The sequence below is a fragment of the Gloeophyllum trabeum genome (genome assembly GCF_000344685.1).
Source record: "Gloeophyllum trabeum ATCC 11539 unplaced genomic scaffold GLOTRscaffold_00003, whole genome shotgun sequence".
Lineage (NCBI taxonomy): Eukaryota > Fungi > Basidiomycota > Agaricomycetes > Gloeophyllales > Gloeophyllaceae > Gloeophyllum > Gloeophyllum trabeum.
In genome coordinates this window covers 1,650,125-1,671,122 of record NW_006920412.1, presented here as the reverse complement: position 1 = coordinate 1,671,122, position 20,998 = coordinate 1,650,125, and the positions used below count along the sequence as shown (strand labels likewise).

General features: G+C 53.2%; 8 protein-coding genes across 8 annotated transcripts; 5 read left to right on the top strand and 3 right to left on the bottom strand.

Annotated features, from left to right (window-relative positions):
- Positions 1-111: 111 nt before the first annotated feature.
- Positions 112-3,534, top strand: GLOTRDRAFT_136975 (asparagine synthase). The gene is made up of 10 exons (XM_007865278.1): positions 112-321; positions 376-518; positions 579-1,146; positions 1,201-1,491; positions 1,546-1,648; positions 1,708-1,900; positions 1,950-2,026; positions 2,090-2,248; positions 2,307-3,428; positions 3,484-3,534. The coding sequence occupies exons 1-9, from the start codon at positions 156-158 to the stop codon at positions 2,395-2,397; spliced, it is 1,791 nt and encodes a 596-aa protein (XP_007863469.1). The 5' UTR covers positions 112-155; the 3' UTR covers positions 2,398-3,428; positions 3,484-3,534.
- On the bottom strand, positions 2,789-6,357 carry GLOTRDRAFT_114691 (DH domain-containing protein; the record flags this gene model as incomplete). Its single annotated transcript, XM_007865277.1, has 6 exons — positions 5,950-6,357; positions 5,339-5,844; positions 4,468-5,287; positions 3,601-4,419; positions 3,484-3,545; positions 2,789-3,428 (listed from the first exon to the last, which is right to left on the bottom strand). Exons 1-6 carry the CDS (start codon positions 6,238-6,240, stop codon positions 2,789-2,791), a joined length of 3,138 nt encoding a protein of 1,045 aa, XP_007863468.1. The 5' UTR covers positions 6,241-6,357.
- A 109-nt stretch (positions 6,358-6,466) lies between these two features.
- Positions 6,467-7,472, top strand: GLOTRDRAFT_72400 (uncharacterized protein; the record flags this gene model as incomplete). Its single annotated transcript, XM_007865276.1, has 2 exons — positions 6,467-6,717; positions 6,780-7,472. 2 exons carry the CDS (start codon positions 6,467-6,469, stop codon positions 7,339-7,341), a joined length of 813 nt encoding a protein of 270 aa, XP_007863467.1. The 3' UTR covers positions 7,342-7,472.
- Positions 7,473-7,628: 156 nt separating this feature from the next.
- GLOTRDRAFT_56964 (uncharacterized protein) lies at positions 7,629-8,937 on the bottom strand. Its single transcript, XM_007864843.1, has 6 exons — positions 8,608-8,937; positions 8,465-8,551; positions 8,345-8,415; positions 8,063-8,277; positions 7,913-8,007; positions 7,629-7,845 (listed from the first exon to the last, which is right to left on the bottom strand). Exons 1-6 carry the CDS (start codon positions 8,805-8,807, stop codon positions 7,818-7,820), a joined length of 696 nt encoding a protein of 231 aa, XP_007863034.1. The 5' UTR covers positions 8,808-8,937; the 3' UTR covers positions 7,629-7,817.
- A 764-nt stretch (positions 8,938-9,701) lies between these two features.
- GLOTRDRAFT_136971 (uncharacterized protein) lies at positions 9,702-11,546 on the top strand. The gene is made up of 7 exons (XM_007865275.1): positions 9,702-9,791; positions 9,895-10,039; positions 10,090-10,134; positions 10,190-10,420; positions 10,473-10,594; positions 10,650-10,755; positions 10,812-11,546. Exons 2-7 carry the CDS (start codon positions 9,917-9,919, stop codon positions 11,100-11,102), a joined length of 918 nt encoding a protein of 305 aa, XP_007863466.1. The 5' UTR covers positions 9,702-9,791; positions 9,895-9,916; the 3' UTR covers positions 11,103-11,546.
- A 3,120-nt stretch (positions 11,547-14,666) lies between these two features.
- Positions 14,667-15,143, bottom strand: GLOTRDRAFT_126710 (cation transport-like protein; the record flags this gene model as incomplete). Its single annotated transcript, XM_007865274.1, has 6 exons — positions 14,667-14,692; positions 14,746-14,762; positions 14,820-14,836; positions 14,897-14,914; positions 14,973-15,033; positions 15,088-15,143. 6 exons carry the CDS (start codon positions 15,141-15,143, stop codon positions 14,667-14,669), a joined length of 195 nt encoding a protein of 64 aa, XP_007863465.1.
- Positions 15,144-15,936: 793 nt separating this feature from the next.
- Positions 15,937-17,812, top strand: GLOTRDRAFT_72390 (argininosuccinate lyase). Its single transcript, XM_007865273.1, has 8 exons — positions 15,937-16,015; positions 16,067-16,241; positions 16,294-16,545; positions 16,604-16,950; positions 17,008-17,092; positions 17,142-17,285; positions 17,339-17,419; positions 17,473-17,812. The coding sequence occupies exons 1-8, from the start codon at positions 15,951-15,953 to the stop codon at positions 17,713-17,715; spliced, it is 1,392 nt and encodes a 463-aa protein (XP_007863464.1). The 5' UTR covers positions 15,937-15,950; the 3' UTR covers positions 17,716-17,812.
- A 533-nt stretch (positions 17,813-18,345) lies between these two features.
- On the top strand, positions 18,346-19,651 carry GLOTRDRAFT_37385 (syntaxin-like protein; the record flags this gene model as incomplete). Its single annotated transcript, XM_007864780.1, has 7 exons — positions 18,346-18,435; positions 18,489-18,722; positions 18,786-18,894; positions 18,948-19,024; positions 19,081-19,200; positions 19,250-19,335; positions 19,393-19,651. 7 exons carry the CDS (start codon positions 18,346-18,348, stop codon positions 19,649-19,651), a joined length of 975 nt encoding a protein of 324 aa, XP_007862971.1.
- Positions 19,652-20,998: the final 1,347 nt, after the last annotated feature.

Below are 20,998 nucleotides of genomic sequence, written 5' to 3'. Positions count from 1 at the left end.
GTGACAGCAGTGTGACAGGACGCGACGCGACGATCATTTATCTTATCTCGGACACGGCCGAATACGGCCGATCGCTCTCGAGTCATGGACAAGAAATTCGTCTTGAGGCGGCCTCCTTTTCATTATCCCGCTATTTTTCTTGACTACCGACCGCGATGTGTGGGATCTGTGCAGCGCACGGCATCGAAAAGCCAGCAGCCGAGAGAGCGCATTTCCTTGCTCTGTCCAAGAAGCTGCGCCACAGGGGCCCCGATTGGTCGGGCTGCTATGTCGGGACGCAGTCCATCCTCTGCCATGAGCGTCTGGCTATTGTCGGTGTAGGTCAGTAAGTCCGTGTATCGCCAGAAAATGCGACGTATTTACGCCATCCTGCAGATACTGGTGCTCAGCCCATTGTCAGCGACTGCGGGAAGTATACGCTCGCAGTCAACGGCGAGATTTACAACCACATCAAGCTGCGTGCCAGCGTAGACTATAAGTTCAAAACACACTCTGACTGTGAAGTCATTATCCCTCTGGTGCGTCCTGTCTCATGCTGAGACATCAAGTCGTCACTCAAGCTACCATGCCTACTCTAGTACAAGAAATATGGCAAGGACCTATGCGATCTTCTGGATGGCATGTTCTCGTTCGTCCTTCTTGACGAGTCAGTCACGCCGTCCCGTATTATTGCCGCACGTGATCCCATTGGGATCACCACCCTCTACCAGGGCTGGAGCTCAAAACGCCCGGGGGCCGTTTACTTTGCCTCAGAGCTGAAAGCTCTGGTAGACGAATGCGACGACATCATCTCGTTCCCTCCGGGGCATGTCTACGATAGCTCGGATAACTCCACCACGAGATATTACCAGCCTTCGTGGTGGGATGGTGACTCGGATGCCCCTGACGCCCCCATACCCACCGCCAAGGCTGACCTGACGAAGCTCCGGGAAACGCTCGAGATGGCCGTCAAGAAGAGGCTGATGTCCGAGGTGCCGTACGGTGTCCTGCTCAGCGGCGGCTTGGACAGCAGTCTCATCGCTTCCATTGCTGCGAGGGAGACCGAGAAGATTGCCCAAGCACAGCACGAAGCTAGGCAGAGGAAGCTGGCGGAAGCCCAGAGCGGCCCCCCGACTCCTGTCGGTAACGGACTGGTATCTGAAGAAGGTTCGCTACATAATTCAACATCCCTCGAGACCTTGCTGACCGTGTTGTGCGTAGCTACTATTGCTTCCTGGCCTCAACTTCACTCATTCTCCATTGGCCTCGAAAACTCCCCTGATTTGCTTGCTGCACGGAAAGCAGCACATTACCTCGGCACCGTCCACCACGAATATGTCTTCACCGTCCAGGAAGGTCTGGATGCTATTCCCGATGTTATTTATCACCTGGAGACATATGACGTGACGACGGTGCGAGCGAGCACGCCCATGTACCTCCTGAGCCGTAAGATCAAGGCAATGGGTGTCAAAATGGTTCTGAGCGGGGAGGGTAGCGACGAGATCTTCGGAGGTATTTTGACGAACGACCCTTCTCTGGTTTCTGCTAACCCCAGGTGATGCGTAGGCTATCTGTACTTCCATGCTGCACCCGATGCCAAGTCATTCCACCAGGAATGCGTGCGTCGCGTGAAGAACCTGCACACATCCGACTGTTTGCGGGCTAACAAGTAAGAAAATTTATACTAAGATCTGTCAACGTCATGATTGATTCATTTTATGTGTTCAGGTCCACAATGGCATGGGGTCTTGAAGCCCGAGTGCCATTCCTCGACAAGGCTTTCCTGGATGTAGCCATGAACATCGACCCCAAGGAAAAGATGTTCAGCAAAGGCTCCGCTCAGGAGGTCGACGAGGATGGCAAGCCGAAGATGGAGAAATACATTCTCCGCAAAGCCTTCGATTGCGCACCCGATGGAAAGGTAAGACAGGTAACAAGCCAGTCGGCCCATAGCTGACACCTGCCCCAAGCCGTATCTGCCCCACTCCATTCTGTGGCGACAGAAGGAGCAGTTCTCGGATGGTGTCGGATATTCCTGGATTGATGGGTACGTCAAACTGATCTGCACGCCCGAGTCGGTTCCTCACTGAACTGTGTGCATCGCCAATAGAATGAAGGATCACGCCGCTGCAGTCGTATCAGACGAAGCCTTCGCAAAGCGGGCTGAGCGCTGGCCGCGGGACACGCCAGACACCAAGGAGGCGTACTTCATCCGCGAGATATTCGATGGCCTGTTCCCGACGGAAGCTGCCGCGAAGACGGCCGTGCGGTAAGTGTATTGTTGATTGTGTGTTATCTTCAACTCAGACTTATTAATTCCTTCAAAGCTGGATACCCCGAGGCGACTGGGGATGCTCGTCGGATCCCAGCGGTCGCAGCGTCAGTATTCACCAAGCAGCCTATCAACAGGATAGTTAGATAGGCGGCAGAATGCAATAGAATCCTATAGCTGTATGAGTAATACAAAGTAGTCTATCAAGGAACACAACGGACGCGAACCGATCGAGGGTAAACTGCGAGTGTTCATCACAGGTCTGCCTTTGCTAGACCGAGAATAATAGTGTTCATCATGCATACGGAGAAGCAAGCAGATAATTAAAGACGGACTGATAAGAAAAGATATAATGAAAACGAGAAAATGCGAGGCATTGCATGGAAGAGGCCAACGGGTAAGGAAAGTGCTACGGTATCGTGAAACAGGGGTAGTCAGCAACATGATTACAGAGCAGAGCGAGTATAGGAGGCGAGTATGCACATGTCTGGTCGTGAGGATCGGAAGAACGAGCATTATGGACGTGAAGGAAAGAGTCTATGTGTCCAGGCGGGTCAAAGACGGATTCTGGGCTATGATCTGGCGATACATTCCCACTCCCGAGTCTTCTGACGGAGCAGGAGACGCCAGAGATTTGTTGTTGGACGTGACCGTCGCTTTCGTGGCTGCGCTTGTTTGCGATATGTTCCGGGTACGTTTAGCCGCAGTTGGCGTCGACGTGTTCGCCCGAGAGCTGCCAGTGCCTACCCACGCCGGCCTCCCTGGATCCCGTGTCACGGTCGCCTTAGCAGAATGGCCTTCGTCCGATTGAGGTTGTCGGCGAGCAGATGGGGTAGTGCGACCAGCAGGGGTACCTTGCGTACGACGACTAGCCGGACGTGCTGGGTTCGCCGTGTCCATTAATCGCGTGCCAAACTTGGCATTGGCAGACGATTCCCTTGCATAAGCTGTTGACATCGCCGGTGAAGCTCTTCGCGCTCCCGCGGGAGCCGCAGGTTTCGGCTTGACGACCGGTTTTTGAATGGTGATCTTGTCCGCGCCCCAGTAAGAGAAACTCATTTTGCTCTTCCTATCCGAATCATCCGAGTCCATAGCCCTATCCTCATCATCGTCTGGCATTGGCACGATTCTTGGCTGTGGTACGCCTGAATGGTACTGTGCCTTAGATCGCACAACACTGCGAAGGTCAGGTAAATCGCCAGTAAAACTGTATAATGCTCCTGGAAACTTACTCTTCCATTGCTACCACACCCTCGCGAGGTTGAACAACATGGCCGATATCCCATGTCTCGATCTACGCAAGGGAATATCACATGAGCATTAGCCCCCAGCATTTGGTCCATGCTTACCTTGATGAATTTGTACAAATTCCTCGGTTTCGTGTGAGAGCCCCTTCGACCGGTAGTCGCGTACTTTGCCTTGCCCTGCAAGTCCGGTAATGAATTCACCCTGGAATTCGTTGCGGCTACCAATGGTAACGATGTGGTGCCGGTCCTCTGACATCTGAGTACGACATCATTGAACACGACGAGCCACAGGTCCTTCTTTCCGCCTATCCCACTCGAACTGGGCTGTAAGACATCGCTGAGGCGCTTGAACGACGTCTTGCCCTTCACATTCTTGCCGTTCATGGCCGTGGGCGGCGACCCCGGGGTCTTGCCAGGAGCTGGTGAACCACCTTGTTCCTGAGATGGCATCAACTGCCGCTCTTCAACGAGCACCCGCGAAGGCTTCGGAGCCGCCAATTGCTTGACTTTCTCGAGGCCTTCTATACGTGCAAACACATCTCGCGTCTTGTCCCTCTCCTCCTTCTGTATCTTCTCGTCTTCGATACTTCGCACGATAGTCTCGACTTCTGCCACCATTTGGAGCGTACTTTCGTATTCAAACGTACTCGGATCCGTGTGGAAAAGGAGGTTTTGGAAGAGCAGGGGGTATTTCAGCAACCGTTGGAATGGCTTGGACAACGAAATGGCGAGACCAGTCTCGCCCTTATCCGCGGCTGTCTCTTCCAGCTTCTGAAGGTACCTGCAGACTTTGAGCCAATCGTTTGCGTCCTGTTTCTTGGGCTTCTTCGTGGCATAGGCCGTGGACAACGCGTTGTCCACCTGCTCCAACGCTCGCTCAAGGTGCAGAACGTATTGGGCATAGCCATGAAGGATATGCGACTGGTAAGGCTAATTAGTATAAAGTATAGCGAAGTCGAGCGTACTCACGTTTGACACAAATACGTCTGCGAGAGACCGCACGAGGGGATACTGTTCGTCGTACCTCTTTCGCAGGCCTTCACTCAGCTTCTGATGACCCTCGATGATGCTTGACTCGATCACTTCGAGACATCGTCTCAAGTCCTCCGGTAGCTGATGAGGAGGGACTGCGCCCTCAATGACAATACTGTCGGGAGACGTGGAGCTCTTCTTTAGTTTACGAAGAACCCCTTTGGAGCCAGTAGCATTCTTGCGCTCCTGCTCTTTCTCTTTCTCCGACTGACCTACAAAGGATTGCCTGCCGAGGGACTGCGTAGACGCTGCGTTGGGATTTGTGCGAGGAGGGGCAGGTAGCGACTGGTGCGACCGGGATGGGAATGGCACTACCGCGGCTGGCCCGCGTCCCCCTGAAGCTGTCCGAGTGGTGCCATAAGGGGATCGTGGATGATTAAGCTTCGATGCGGGGTTCGTACTGTTTGAAGGCTTTCGCGACGAGGGTGAGTGGAACGATTTGCCCATGCGGTCATCGACCTCGTCCTCTTCATCGGTATCTAGGGATTCACCGTCGATATTGGGATGGTCCTTGCCATCCCTGCTGTTCGACGGTGTAATGGTTGGCGGCACTGCCGTCGGTGTTTCCGAACGAAAGCCGATCGGCGAGAGAAAACGTGCTGCGATGGGAAGATGGTCAAGGGATTCCTGGGGAGAGTCGAAACGGGGGTAGTCATCCAGCTCCAGGGGTGTCGGTGATGTCACGGGTGATGTCGAGAAAGGATGCAGGAGAGGTTCGATGAAAGTCTCCTTCAACTTCACCAGTTCGTTCACATATCTACAGCATCTCATGAGAACAGTTATTGGTGAGAAGTGGCATAAGACTTACCTCTCCTCGCTCGCTACTATCTCCCATAAGACTTCCTGCCTGGTACGTTCCCTGGGCCCCAGGTTCGTGACCAGATCCTCTTCCGCTCCCTCGCTCCAGGACGACACGGCTAAGATACGGCTACTGTTCCCAGTCATCTGTGAATATGGTGTACCGGAGCGAAGTGACTGGTGAAGGGAGGCTGCATCTCCAGCAACCTTGGGATAAGGGGATGTCGCCGACCGCGTGGACGTGGGTTTGGCCGCGCTACTCGTGGCTTTGCTAACGTCTGTCTTGGACGCGGATGCGGATGTAGATGTAGATCCACGAGGATCCTTGCCATGTGCGGCCTGGAAACGCGATACAGTTGTTTTCAGCGGAGCGCCTGTTGTCGCGCCGTTCGCAGGTGCATCAGCGGGCAACGCGCGATCGCCTGAAGGTCCGGGAGTAGGCGGAGGCGACAGAAAGGCTACCTTCTTCGGGGCATCACTGCTACCAGCAGCCGTGTTGACGCTTCCGTTGGCAGTCTTTCGCGAACTACGTCCCGCTGAGTCGGGCTCCGAACGAGGCGGGTGTAAGTCTTCAAGACCCAGCGCATCGTCTTGACCCCGCTCTGCAGCAGGGGTCCCTACAGGAGTTGAGGACTGGTGGGTAGTAGTGGTACCGGTCGCGGAAGAATCGGTCGATAGGGAGCGTATAGGTTGGTCAACAGGGGGTAAAGCGCGTGTTCCGATGTCGGGCAGAGGTTTGCGCGAGTCCACCGACTTGGGCGTGCCCGTCGCAGGTTGTGCAGGCGGCCATTCCGGCAAAGGGGGGAGCGCTGGTAGTTTCTCCTTCTTGAAGGGGTAACTATCGTCTTTGGCGGGCTCGCGATCCTTCTCCCTGGTGATGCTCCTGTTGAATCGGTTGAAAAGCGCCTTCATGGCGAGCTGGGGGGCGTTGCGCGCCGCTCAGGAATATGTACGGCGAACAGGCGCAGCAACGATGAGAGTAAGCAGAAGGAACGTGTAGGCCGTGCGGGCAGGCTGGTCCATGCAACGGCGACCAGACTCGCGAGCGCGGAAGCAAAACAAGGCTATACACTTCTTCACCTCACGCTTCGGGCGACTACCATACGCTATCTGCCTCTGCCCGCTGCTGTCCGCCTCTATGTCTTCCCCGCCGCTGCCAGCGCATCACACAAAGCATATTCCATTGCTCGATTATCCTTTCCTGGGCCGTCGTTTCGCTCTGCGACAGCTTGACGACGGCAAGGCGAATGGAACTGCGCTGTGGCTGGGCGCGCAGTGCATGTCACTCTATCTTGCGGATATCTCCACGAAACTCCAGCACTCTGGTAGATCCGAGTCGAAAAGGCGTCCCAGAGCCGTTGAATTGGGGAGCGGGATAGGGCTGACGGCGTGGGTGACGCCTCTCTCATTCGGAATACGCTACTCAGTACGTCTGGGTGCCATCATCGCAGCCTGGCGCTATCATCTCTGGGCTGGGATGTCCTTGCCACTGACGTCTCCAACGTTATCGCCGCTGTCCTCAGGGAGAACATCTCCACGAATGCCGCTGTCATGACCGGTGATCCTGGCTTGATTGAAGTTCGTGAGCTGGATTGGACTGTTCCGCCGTCGGACTGGACTTGGGCGGATCACGAAAGCATAACATCTCCCTCGCAGACGTGCCTTACGGAGAGCTCTGAACTACTTCGGCCGCCATTTGACCTAATCGTCACGTCGGATACTCTGTACACAGAATCCCTGTGCACGCCGCTTCTCCGCTCACTCCATGCACTCTCTGCTCAATCAGTCCAGTCGACATCGAAGGGCTCTCGCAGTCCGCCGGTATATATCTGTGTTGAACGTCGCGACCCTGCTCTTATAAACCGAGCACTATCTGAGGCAAAGGATACATGGGGTTTCGTTGTCGAGCGTGTTCCACAGAAGAAACTCACGAAGAGCATGGAGAAAGGCGCACTGGTGTGGACTAAGGACGACTGGGATGGCGTGGAGATCTGGCGGATGACATTGGGTTAGACGGTTATTCTATGTGAGCTCGCTCTATTCGCCATTGCCACAAATATACCTCGGCCGGACCTCGGACTTCTGCCTCTGTCATAGGTATACTGTTCCACATCTACATTATTGCATTCGACACTTAACTTGCCTAGGTGGTCAGCTGGGGCCATGATGAGTTTTACCTCAGCATAATCTCAGCGCTTGGTCACAACGGCGTAATGTGCCCGCTCACATGAAAGTGACAAGAGGACGCTGCAATGATGTGGAACGAAGTACTACTGCTTTGCGATTTCGGAATCCTCGAAGCAAGGCAAAAGCTTGTAATATGTTCCATACGAGTCTACTTATAATACACCCAGTCGTAGGTACAATGTCCTGGCCAAGAACAGGAAAGGCGTCAAGAGCGTCAAGTCGTCTCAGAGATTAGCATCTATGTACAAACAGTCCATGGTCGATCAAGTCACACGATCAGTAGGATGACCGTAGTCGCATCCTCAGTAGGTGCCAGCTTTCCTCGAACGTCTATTTAGAGAAGGTAATATATAAGCCCTGACATGAATTCAAATGGTATGAAAAGGAGTCTTCTCACCTTCTGTATCTTCCTCCGCCGAAGCCGCAAATTCCTGCGCACGCGCCCAATAGCGAGAGCCACAAGGCAATGGTGGCGCCCAGAGTCATCCAGATCTGCATAGACACGCTCGTCAGGCACGCTCGCGCACTCAGTCGACTGAACACTAACGGCGTTGCCGAACGCGAACCAGAGGTCGCCGTCGGTCTCGTTGTGCACTTTGGTGCGGACTACCGCCACCGCGATGACGTCAATGAGGAATACTGCTGTCGTGACGAGTGTGGCTAGGAGCCCAAAGATCAAAGTCAATATGGAAGCGCCGCGAGCCGTTCCGGGGCGTAGCATTGCCAGCGAGGTGAGTAGAGCGAGAAATGCTAATCCGCATGCTAGTAGAGAGATACGGCTGTCAGCGGACATTGGTATAGCGCAGGAGTTGCCAGTTGCGCCACAGACCTATTGGGTGCAGAACTAGGACGGCCGTTACGGCTTTGGAGATAACGTGAGGATTATAGCCACGAGATTCCCTAGACAAACATGAGGTTGAAGGCTGGAGAGGTGATGCAGTGGTCATACAGGACGCTCCCAATGATCCCGTTCAAGTCATAGCCCAGATGACGCGGAGAGCAAGAGCCTGGCGTGGTCTCGCTGACGCCCAAGACACTGATTTCAAGACGATGAATTGTGAGGCATGCAGGGAGGGCTGAATTAGAACTCACGAGACGGTGACAGCGTCGACACAGTAACCCCAGACTCCGAAACGAGCATTACTGTGGGCATCAGCAGTGAGGGCACTGACAGCTACATTGGCGTAGAGCTTGAATATGTAGATGGTCTTTATAATAGGCACGGAAAGAGAGACAAGGAGAAGCAAGAGGAAAGCAGCAAATATGAGAAAGGGGGCGATTGCGTCTAACATGTGAGAAGGACTGAAGCGTACAGCTGCGTGAGGAGGGGACGGTACAGGACTTTATAAACGCCTCAAGGCGTTACAAGGTGGAGTGGGCCGACATTACAGGAATGACGTCGGGCCCCCTTGTATATAGCAGCCACGTTGAACGCGTCCGATCAGTTGCAGTGCATGCCATTGACAGAGGCTCCGCAGCGCTATACACGATCGACAAAGGCATTCCAGGCTGCAGCATCGTCCTGCGCGGTGGCCAGCGCACGTCAAGACAGCGCCCGGCCGTGTGAAATAGGGTATTGCTGAAACAACTAACACGGCATAGCCCGGAGAAGCCCAGAAGATCACTTGCTGAAAATTTAGGCCTTCGACCCCAGACAAGACAGCAGTGAATCCCCCCACCGCACGCTCGCGAGCAACGCGTCGGGCCCAGCGGAAGCTCAGAGCTGGTAATAATATAGGGATTCACGTTGAGGCGAGCCCAGCGACAGGAATGATGCGATTGTCGACATCCAGAGCACATTTGATTAGGTTTCGGTGAGACCGCTTCCATCATTTTTCGGGGTCGTCGCGACGTGATTCGCTTAGTCGAGTCACGCTTCGAGGCCCTCCCCTTGTGAGAACGGCGGGGGGTACCGCTACTCCGCTGCCCTTATAAGCACAAGGCGGACGGCCTGAGCACACGTAAATCAGGGCGAGCCGGGCGCAACGGCGACGGGATCACTGCAGTACACGGAAGAAATTCCGGCTGGAAAAGAAAAACATACGAGATCGCAAGGGCGCTGATACGAAGAAGCGGGCAGACCACACTGGGACGAAGTCCGGGGTCCTTGGTTGCTTCTATTTGGTTCCAAAAGCCAAGCCAAATAAGGATAAGAAGAGCGCGTCCCAGCAACTGCTCTCCTATCTCCCTCTCTCTCTTTTCTCTCTATACCTCCTCTTGGGTCGAGGCAGCGTTCCCGCCCGTTTCTCTCTCTTGTGTCTTATTATCGGTTCATCGTGAGTCGCTTTTTCTACTCGCTTTCTCCTCCTGCCGAACCTTTGTTTTCGCCCTCCCTTTGTACTCCTGTCCTTATAATAACTGACACGTAGCCCTCGTCAGCTCCCACCTAACACCTATCGTAATGTCTGCTGAAGCCGCTCCCGCTGCTCCCGTCGAGGAGGTTAAGCCTACCGAGACCCCCGCTGCCGAGCCTGAGGTCCCCACTGCTGAGGTCCCCAAGGCTGAGGAGCCCGTTCCCGCTACCGTACGCGTCATTTCTCAGTCTTGCGACTAGTCCCACTCATTGTTTCGTAGGAGGTCGCCGTCGCTGCCCCCGCCGCCGAGGAGCCCAAGGCCGAGGTGAGACGCGTCGCTTCCGCCCATCATCCGCTATTTTTCTCAATCCGTATTCTAGCAACCGGAGGCTGCTGCCCCTGCTGTCCCCGAGACCACCACCGAGGCTGCGACGGAGGAACCCGCGAAGGAGGAGGCCAAGCCTGCTGAGGAGGCCGCCCCTGCCGCTGAGGCACCCAAGAAAGAGGAGAGACCCAAGAGCCCTGGCTTGTTCTCCAAGCTGCTCGCGCCCTTGAAGAAGGCCAAGGGCCCGAAGAGCCCCAAGGCTGAGAAGAAGAAGGAAGAGGTTGAGGTGCGCCTATATCCTCCAGGGTCCCCTGGTATACGTTAACGTCTCGTCGTAGCCCACTCCTGCTCCTGTTGCTGAGGAGCCCGCTAAGGAGGAGGCCAAGGCCGAGGAGACGCCTGCCGCTCCCGCTGCCGAGGAGGCTGCGGCTGCTCAGGCCGCCGAGCCCGTCAAGGAGACGTGAGTGCCTGATCTTTCCATGTCATTTGTCTCGGTAACTAACAACTATTCCCAGTGAGGTTGCTGCTGCCCCCGAGGCTGCCCCTGAGAACGCTGAGGCCCCCAAGGAGGCCGCAACGGAAGCAACCGAGGCTCCCAAAGAGACCCCCAAGGAGGATAAGGTACATTCCTTGAGCTTTTAACAATTGTTAACGATTCGCTAATGATACCTCTACAGAAGGAGGATGCTAAGAAGAGCAGCAAGGTCGGCCGCCGCTTGTCGGCGCGTGTTGGTGACTTCTTCAAGCCCAAGCACAAGGAGTCCCACAACACTCCCCCGAAGGTCGACGAGAACCCTCCTCAGATTGAGGAGCCCGCTGCCGTCGCTCCCTTGGAGAACCCGGCCACTGAGACCGCTGCTGCTGCTGAGTCCGCCGCCGCCGAGCCCGCGAAGACGGAGGCCCCCGCAGCCGAGCCCGAAACCAAGCCCATCGAGGCTGCTCCCACACCTGTCGCCGCTGCCGCATAGACTCCATGCCGTTGAAGACCTTCAACGCCCATCGCACGATAGTCACGAGCCCTCTGATCATCTCTCCTTGTCATTTTCGCGTCATCTTTGGAACCGCCTTTTTTACCCATGATTATGTCTTCTGTTTCGTCGCTCAGCATTTCATTCATTCATTTATACCTTACTCTCGGATTTGGGTTTTGCGTTTGATTACTACCTTGACGACTCTACTCATCACGATAACCCTGGTCCGTGTTTTCCACCTAATTAGTCGTGGCGATCCTGTGATTCTATTCTGCATACCCCATCTTTCTTTTCTTCATTGGATCGCTATAGCATGTGCCTAGTATTCTTGTAATGATCTTTTCCTGCAAGAATGGGTGACATGGCACACATGTGGAAGTAGACAAGAAATATACCTGATCCGGCCCACCAGCATGCAGTGACAACATGAGTCATTTTTACATCGACGCGATCGTCCCTGGTATCTGCAGCTTTACTGTCTTTGACTGAACTGTACGATTATGCCGCCAAAATCTTCCAGTGTGGGCAAGGAAAGGTTGCTCGACCAGGAGGAAGAGCCGTTGCAGGCGGTCATCCTCGCGGATAGCTTCAACAAACGGTTCAAGCCACTAACCCTCTCTAAACCTCGGGTGCGTCATATCCAAGATGATAAGCGACCGTACCATTGATCTAGCTTTGGAATACGAATAGTGTCTCTTGCCGATATGCAATGCCCCGTTACTAGACTGGACGTTTGAAAGTCTATCCCTGGCCGGCGTCCAAGAGATCTTTGTGATATGTCGGTCTCATGCCGACTTGGTGAAGACGGCTATACGGTGGGCCACTTCTTGTGGTCCTCTCGACCGGCGCTGAATCGGTGCCATGTAATTCAGAGAGTCCAAATGGTCCAAGCCGAGCTCGGGGCTGAAGATCGTGCCTATCATGACCGCGAAGGAGACGTTCTCGCCGGGAGATGCTATGCGCGACATCTACACGCGGGGGCTCATTACCACGGACTTTGTCTTGGTCAATGGGGATTTGGTGAGCAATGTTAGGATCGATGAGGTGGTCCAGGTGCATCGGGAACGGCGGAAGACGAACAAGGATGCTATCATGACTATGGTGGTGAAGGAGAGCGGGGCCAAGCATCGGACGAGGTGCGCGTGTGCTTGTACTGTTTGTTCTGCAGGTTTTTGAATCGTACGGGTATCATTAGATCACGGGGAGATTCAGCTGTTTTCGTCTTAGATGCTGAGTCCTCGGAGTGTCTACACTATGAACCCGTAACCGGCTACCCACCGAAGACGCACGTCGGCATCCCCAGGGAAATCTTTGCTGAACATCCTGAGGTTGAGATACGAAACGATCTCATAGATTGTTCTATAGATGTATGCTCTGTTGAGGTGAGGGTTTACGCTACGATGCGAAGTACGCAGACGTAACTCTGTCCTCGCAGGTACCCTCCCTTTTCCAGGACAACTTCGACTGGTTAGATCTCAGACGAGATTTCGTCCATGGCGTTCTGACGTCTGATCTGCTCATGAAAAATATCCACTGCTACGTGGTGAAAGAGGGTTATGCAGCGCGCGTAAAGGATACCAAGAGTTACGATTCTATCAGGTATTTTGTGTCAATTCCTGAAATCAGGCGGGCAATTGACTCTAGTCCTTAGCAAGGATATCCTTTCTCGGTGGACGTTCCCCTTAGTTCCCGACGATAACCACCCTGGGGGTCATGCCTATGAGCACTTGCGCGGAAATAGATATATCGCAAAGGATAACACGGTGGTATTATCGAGGTGCGTGCAAAGCGAGTCCGTCTTGACAAGTACTTATGCATCACCTTTCTACCTCCGGTAGAACCTGCAAGGTTGGCAATAACACGCTGATCGGGTCCTCGACGCAAGTCTTCGATAACGCTCAGATCATTTCGAGTGTGATTGGTCAAAGATGCAGAATTGGGCCCGGCACCATCATCAGCAACTCCTACGTTTTCGATGGTACTACGATAGGCGCAAACTGCGTGATCGAGAATAGTATCATAGGGTCGAAAGTCAATATCAAGGATAAAAGCCGCGTGGAAAGAGGATGCCTTATTTCGGACGGCGTCATCTTGGGCCCCGAAGCGAAGCTAAGGCCTTTTGAGCGGGTGTCAAAGAGGAGAGACACTGAGGGCAGTAATGATGGCGACGAGGAGGAAGAAGAGGAAAGTGAAGACGAAGACGAAGAGGATGGCGAGGATGGAGATGATGATGAGGAAGATGGCGACGAAGAGGAGGACGAGGAGGATGAGGAAGATGATGGTGAGGAATCTGATGAAGAGGCCTCGGATTCAGAACTGGAAGAGGCTGAAGCTAGTGAGTACCCTTGTGGACGGCGGCGATTGTTGACTTTAACTCTGCGTAGATCAAGCCGCTATCGGAGCAGTACTAGGCAAAGATAGTAACGCCATAGCATGGCCCCTCCGGTCGGCAGACGACGAGGACGAAGACGCAGATGAAATAGAATCATTCAATAATCAACGTCTAATGCGGCTGGGTATGTGTCCTTCTTACATTTCGTTTGCCCAGCAGGCTGACCTCAAGACCTAGGGGACAATGCTTCCGACCTGGACTTGACTGATCCGGGATCTGTCACCTCCTCTGAGACAGCGAGCGACAGCGAAGATGAAGACGACTTCATGACGAGTAGTGCGGCCCGAGCGTCGTCTTCTGCGACATCCCTGCCTTTGACAACCCCTTCCACCGAGATGCTCGTACCCCCTCTAGCCTCTGCGGCCGAGAAGGAATTCCAAAGCGAGGTGACTCAGTCTCTGGAGCGCGCATTCGCGGAGGGCCATTCCGTCGACAACGCCGCCGTGGAGCTGAAGACCTTGCGCATGTCTACGAATGTACCGTTACGCAGAGTACGGGAGGCCGTTATCGCTGGTATTGTGGAGCGAATCCCTATCGTGGAAGGGAACATGGCACAGCAGAGGAAGGAGATTGCTAACGTTGTGGATAGGTGGGGAGAGCTTATCAATAAGATAGGAGGAGTCGACGCCGTTGAGACTGTCTCCATATTGCAAGTAAGTAGTTAATAAGCCAGACATCCTAGGATGTATGCTGACGTCGTAACTTTATTTAGACGCATTGTGCATCATCACCACGCATGGCCCTCTTTGGTCAGATCCTCGCCGCACTCTACCAGAATGACCTGGTGGAGGAGGATGACATACGCGAATGGCATAAACAGCCTGCATCGAAGGGGGAAGGACTCAAGCCAGGAAACTTTGCGGAGAATGTGCACAAGTGCTGGGCAGTCGGAGCCCGCATGATCCAACAGTTTGATGAACAAGAGGAAAGTGAAGAAGAGAGCGAGGAAGGAAGTGAAGAGGAAAGCGAATAAATGTACCACTACAGGTTATGTTTCATGGCGCATCTGGGCAATCACGATACAAACTCTTGCGCTAGTCATTAATCGCAGGGTATCGTGGATAAATTACAGCCCGTCAATTAACATACAACTGAACACGTCAAAGTCGTCATGGTCCTACATCGCACAGCGTCCTCAAACTCCTTCAAGAATGTACGATCCTTCCATCTCAATACTTCAGGATGATGTAGAGAGCTATGCCAAACATAGTCAGTAACTGGAAGACTAAGGTACATATATGAGCTCACCATGAATGATTCCGGGGCTGGTGACAGGCGACTCGTCAGCGATACGCATTCGCAACAATAGATTTGAGACTTACATGTATCCCAGGATGGTCTACAAGAACATCATCATCGTAAGTACGAAGCCTTATGAAACACAGTCGAATGGACTTACCAAAAGGATGTTGATCAACTGTATTCGATCCACCGGTCAGACTATGTGATAATGAACGCAACGCGACACTACTCACGAGGTCCGCACCGCATCCTCGCTCAAGGAAGACGCCAATGGGAGGGACGAAGATTGCGAAACTGGTTTACGATGTCAAACGTGGTGCAACGGCAGGAGCCAGTTCGGGGACTTACAAGATCTGAAAAAGTGGGTTCAGACCGAGGGCCGTGCAAGAAGAGGGCAGTAACATACCTTGCAAATATCAGATGCAGTAAAAGCCATTTTTGCTAAGAATTATCTGGTTTATAGGCGTGTCGCAGATATGTGGGTGGTCGATGAAAATTCTGAGTAAGTTCAACGCGCGACGGGTCGCCTTATAAACGGGCGACAGGTGCATGACGGCGATGCGCCTGACGTCATCGACCCCGACACATATAGCTGCGGCCTGTGGGAGACTGACGTCGTCCTCACTGTATGCCGTCTGCACATCCGTGTGCGCAGGCGGATTAGTACGTACAGCGACGCGTAGGGATGCATGCAAGGCATCACTGCATGTCCAACGTACTCAAGTTTAGTTGTCCAAGTACTCTACTCATGCGCGCCAGCAGAGCTCACGATCCGAGTTTGGCGACCCAAGTGCGCTTGGTACTGTGGAATTTGTGATACACTTTCCCTGTGCCAGAGAGGGCACGGAGAATTATCCTCTGTCCTGCGAAGCTGCAGCAATGCATGCATGGCATACGATATGCACAACATCCCTGCTTCACCATCCATCCCGCTCCAAGTTTGATGTCTTTGCCTTTTGAAGCCCAGAAGCATCGTAAGCCCATATCTACCCAGTAGCAGCCAAAGTTATGGATGTTCATGGGCAGACTCATCCAAGCTGCATGTCTGTGGCTTGTGGCGTTAATATTGTGTGGCCAATGGCCATGCTCAGAAGCGCCCGATACAAATCTGAGATCGTTTGCAGATCTGGCTTCTCAGGGAGATCACGTGACTCAGATTTACCAAAAGATTCTCGAGTCACTTCAGGTCAAGCACTTGAACAGACTTGAACATGGCTGATCAACCGACAAAACAAAAGCTATGGGGTGGGCGGTTCACGGGAAAGACAGATCCTCTGTAGGTATATCTACCGTTCTAACTTTTTTCTCTAATCAACGCCACTTTTAGTATGCACGCGTTCAATGAGTCTCTGAGCTACGACAAGCGCATGCATGCCGCCGATATCAAGGGCTCCATTGCATATGCCAAGTCTCTGACTCTCATTGGCATCTTGACGAAAGATGAGGAAGCGAAAATTGTTGAAGGTCTCAAGAAAGTTGGCCAGGAATGGGAGAACGGCACTGTTAGTCCCCGTATCCTTTATCTTCGGTACATGCTGAAGGAGGTCTGTCCAGTTTGAGGTGAAACCTGATGATGAAGACATTCACACCGCGAATGAGAGGCGATTGAGCGAGTTGATTGGTCCTCTCGGCGGCAAGTTGCACACGGGACGTTCTCGCAATGACCAAGTGGCCACGGATATGCGCATCTGGCTCCTTGATCAAGTGCAGGACATCACACAGTCTCTGAAGGCATTCATTCGCGTCATGGTAGAACGCGCGGATAAGGAGAAAGATTATCTTCTCCCTGGATATACTCACCTGCAAGTGTGTTATCCGAAAGTATTTTCGTAGCTAAGTGATATTGATATCGCCGTTCTTGCAGCGCGGCCAACCCATCAGATGGTCACACCTGCTCCTATCACACGCCTTCTCCTTCCATGCAGACTATCAGCGCCTCCAGCAGCTGATTCCCCACATCTCCGTCCTGCCCCTAGGTTCTGGTGCCTTGGCAGGCAACCCTTTCGCTGTCGACCGCGAGTTCCTCGCCAAGGAGTTGGGATTCCAGTTTCTTGCTGAGAATAGTCTGTACGGTGTCGGTGACCGCGACTTCATCGCAGAGTTCATGATGTGGGCGAGCCTGACAATGGTGCACCTGAGTCGGATGGCTGAAGATTTGATCATCTACTCTACCGCTGAGTTTGGATTTGTCACGCTCAGTGATGCGTATAGGTTCGTCTTGGTCATGTGTCAGTGCTACCTAAAGCACCAGCTCACTATCATGTCCAGCACTGGATCGAGTATCATGCCTCAAAAGAAGAATCCTGATTCCTTGGAACTTCTCCGGGGCAAATCAGGGAGGGTATTCGGCAATGTGAGCTCGTAGTTTATTGATTGTGGCATTTGATCTGAGTGCCGCGTAGATGTCAGGTTTCTTGATGACGTTGAAAGGCTTGCCTTCCACGTACAACAAGGATCTTCAAGAGGACAAGGAGCCCTTATTCGACTCCGTTGCCACTATCTCGGCATGCCTAAAAATCTCAGAAGGTGTCATCTCCACTATGGAGGTACAGGCCTATTCTACGACGGTGAATCACAAAAGTCTGACAGCCCTTACTAGGTGCACGGGGACAAGATGCGCAAAGCGCTGACCATGGACGTCCTTGCTACGGATCTCGCGGACTATCTGGTCCGCAAGGGAGTAAGACACTTTCAGGGCCGCTGTCACCTTATCTCTAACAGCGCTTGATACAGATACCGTTCCGGGAGACCCACCATATCTCTGGGCGAGCCGTGGCCTTGGCTGAAGCCCGAAAATGTCAACTGAACGAGCTCTCACTCCAAGACTACAAGAGCCTCAATGAGAAGTTCGAAGAGGATGTTCACCAAGTATTCGACTTTGAGGCGAGTGTAGAGCGGCGACAAGCCATCGGGGGACCTAGTAGAAAGATGTTGGAGAGGCAGATTTCGGTCTTGAGGAATGCTTTGGAAAACTAAACTGCGCCTTTGTCCTGCCGTAGTCGTTGCACAGTTCATGGCTATGTTTCAATCTTAATTCCAACCGAAACAACGAAGGCTTCAGCCACCCCGCCCTCAGAGCTGTGCGAGTGTCACACACGCAGCCAATCGGCCGTTGCCGTCTATTTATGTTCCCCACCATCACTGGCGCTCGACGCCGAATACCCCCTGGACCGTCGACGCCGCTAGACCGCTCTGCTGTCTCACCGCCTCTCTTTAAACGCCCTTGATAACCCCCCTCGCTACCCGACCTGCTGTAGCATTGACTGCTGCCAGCAATAAACACTAATACCCACTCCACGCTTGTCTCCACACTTCTTCCCTGACGCGACGTTACACGGTATCCATTAGTTACCACCATGGCCAGAGACAGATTAGCAGCTATGAGGGTGAGCGCTGCTGCCTCGCGGGACTGGATTGTGCGCTTATGTTGATGTGTTGCAGGCCCAACAGCAGGGTGGCTTCAATGACTCGTGAGTTCAGCGCGACCGCCCTATGTTTACTCTTTCTTGACTGCCGTACAGGAACTCGTACCCCACGCAGGCTTCCGGGGGCTACAGCAGTCGACGCGCCAACCCATATGCTCAGCAAGACGACCGCAGCTATGAGATGTCTGAAGTCGCTGGAAGCACAGTGCATCTGACGTCTAACATGGCGGCTGGCGGCGGAGGCGACAGCATGACGGAATTCTACAATGAAGTACGGACGGTTTTTTGCAATCAAGCATACACGATACTGACTGCTGGCTGCAGATTGCGTCGCTCCAGGACAGCATACGCGCTTTCAGTGACAACGTCGCCCGTATCAGCGACCTCCATTCGCGGTCTCTGAACAACATGGACGATGCCGCCGCACAACGGAACCAGCAAGACCTGGAGGATCTCGTGCAAGAGACGAGTGCGCTGAGCTCCCAATTGAAACGTAGGATAAAGGATCTGGAGCGGCAGGGTGGTGCTGGGAGGGATGGCCAAATCCGTAAACAACAGGTTCGGCGCATTACTCTAGTTCCATGCAAATTGAAGTTGCTAACAAGTGTTCCTCCATGCTAGACGGCTTTGGTGAAGTCGAAGTTCGTAGAGGCTATTCAAAACTATCAGGGTGTTGAGCAGCAGTATCGGCAGCGATACAAGCAGCGGATGGAACGGCAGTTCAAAATTGGTATATCTGCCTTGATCTCGTACGGAGATACATGCTTACAGGATTCCGCGTAGTGAAACCGGATGCCACACCAGAGGAGATCAAGGCCGTCGTTAACGACGAGTCCGGCGGTCAGATATTCAGCCAAGCTGTGAGCGGCCTATCGTTTGGGGCTACCCGATTCTTATTAATTGAGCATCTTCGTAGTTGATGAACTCTAACCGGTATGGCGAGTCACGGGCAGCATACCGTGAGGTGCAAGCGCGGCACGAAGATATCAAGAGGATCGAGAGCACGCTGGCGGAGCTCGCACAGCTTTTCAATGATGTAGGTTCCTTGCAGTCAATCAACGACTTGCCTTACCCCTCTCCTATAGATGAGTATCCTTGTTGAGCAGCAGGATGAGCAAATCAACACGATCGAAGCTACCGCTGCCAACGTCGAGAAGGACATGGAAGTCGGGTGAGTAAATAGTATTACTCGTCCTCGCGTACGGCCGTGTTCATAATCGTTGTTTAGTCTTAATTACACCGAGAAGGCAGTGGACTCGGCTCGTGCTGCGCGAAAGAAGCGATGGATCTGCTTCGGTATCTCACTTGTTATCCTCGCCATTATTGCCATCGTCGTCGCTATCGAGGTCGTTCAGCGCGTCAACACGAACAAGAGTTCGTCAGATGGCACTAAGACCGTCACGGCAAGTGGTTCAGCGGCTCCGTCCACCGCAGCCGCGGCGGCAGCTGCTGTCGCAACAGCAGTTGTCACTGGAACTCCAACCTAGCATTGACTATATACCTTCAGAGTGGTTGGTTGGTTCTCGATTCCTGCGGGTGTTCTGTCGTCTATGTATATTCAGACCCATTTACCCTGGACATTTATTTATGTGCCATAGCCCTTTACGTCGGGGCTCCTTCGCACATCAGCGTAGTGTTGCTCCTGCAGTGAGGTGACTTTGCAGACTGTCTCACTTCACTTCAAGTTTGACGTACTTCACCCACTGCACAGTTGTCCTGAATTGCCTTTGAAGACTGCATTGAAGTCTGATCATGGCCACGTGCTGACCGTTAATGGCAGCGCGCGCCACCAGACGCGCTCGCCCTGCGTCCAAGTGGTGTCCGAGTCGCAGAGTCGCATCTACTCCGCGTCATACCCCGTGCAGAGATAACAATAGAACGGCTGTGGCAGATAACCTCCATGATATGCTGGCAGTTTTCACTGGGCTCAAGAAATTTGTCAGGAGTCCATATGACAAGGTGTCGACTCGACTTTTGGTATTGTACATCCTGGCAGATGGTATGGGCATTATTAGTGTATTTAAGAGTACAATGTATATGCAGATATCCCCAAGTTCATCCTACGAGGACAAGTCAGTGCCTTCACCACGCGTACGTGGGAATATTACGGGATATTCCGTGGCTGATCTGCCCACTTCAATGAAGGCGTTGAAGCGCCTTCAACTTCACTTCACTCGGGTTGAAGTGTCAAAAACTCCACTGTGCGACACTGCAACTTCACTGCAGGAGCAACACTACATCAGCGAGCCTCAGAGGAAGCACCACGTCCTCTCGGATACATCTTATTATACGATCAGCTATTTCCATAGTTTCCGGATAGTGATAAGTATAAACATGGACTGTTGACGGATGGGAGCTACGGGGATCCGCGATTGTTGTCAGAATGGGCCGTGTGAAACAGCCGCTTCCCCATTGAATTCACAAAAGGAGCCAAAAGAGTCGGGCAGTCCAACGGAAGTAAAAGTGAAACGCAGGACTTTAAACTGGCATACGGCGTGAGCAGGCTCCGAGCAACATCCTGAACGTTCGGTCACGGTGCAGAAGCGGGGGCGAAGGCAAGCAATCCAGTTCAGAGGCTCGGATGCTGACATTTTACGGACAAAGGTTGGACATGCTGTGCGTTGGGAGGCATAACTCTGGTGCGCGTAGTCTGACAAATAAGGCGGGGGTATGTCGATACGGAAGCCATGCCGTCCCGAGCGGGTCGCCAGTTTTCCGGCGAGCGAAATTTCAGCGGTAAATTTGCAGGAATTCGTAGAACAAATGATGCATGTTGCAACAGGCCGTGGACTGTCATAAGCAACGTGTATAAAGCATTGTTGAAAGGCATCAGG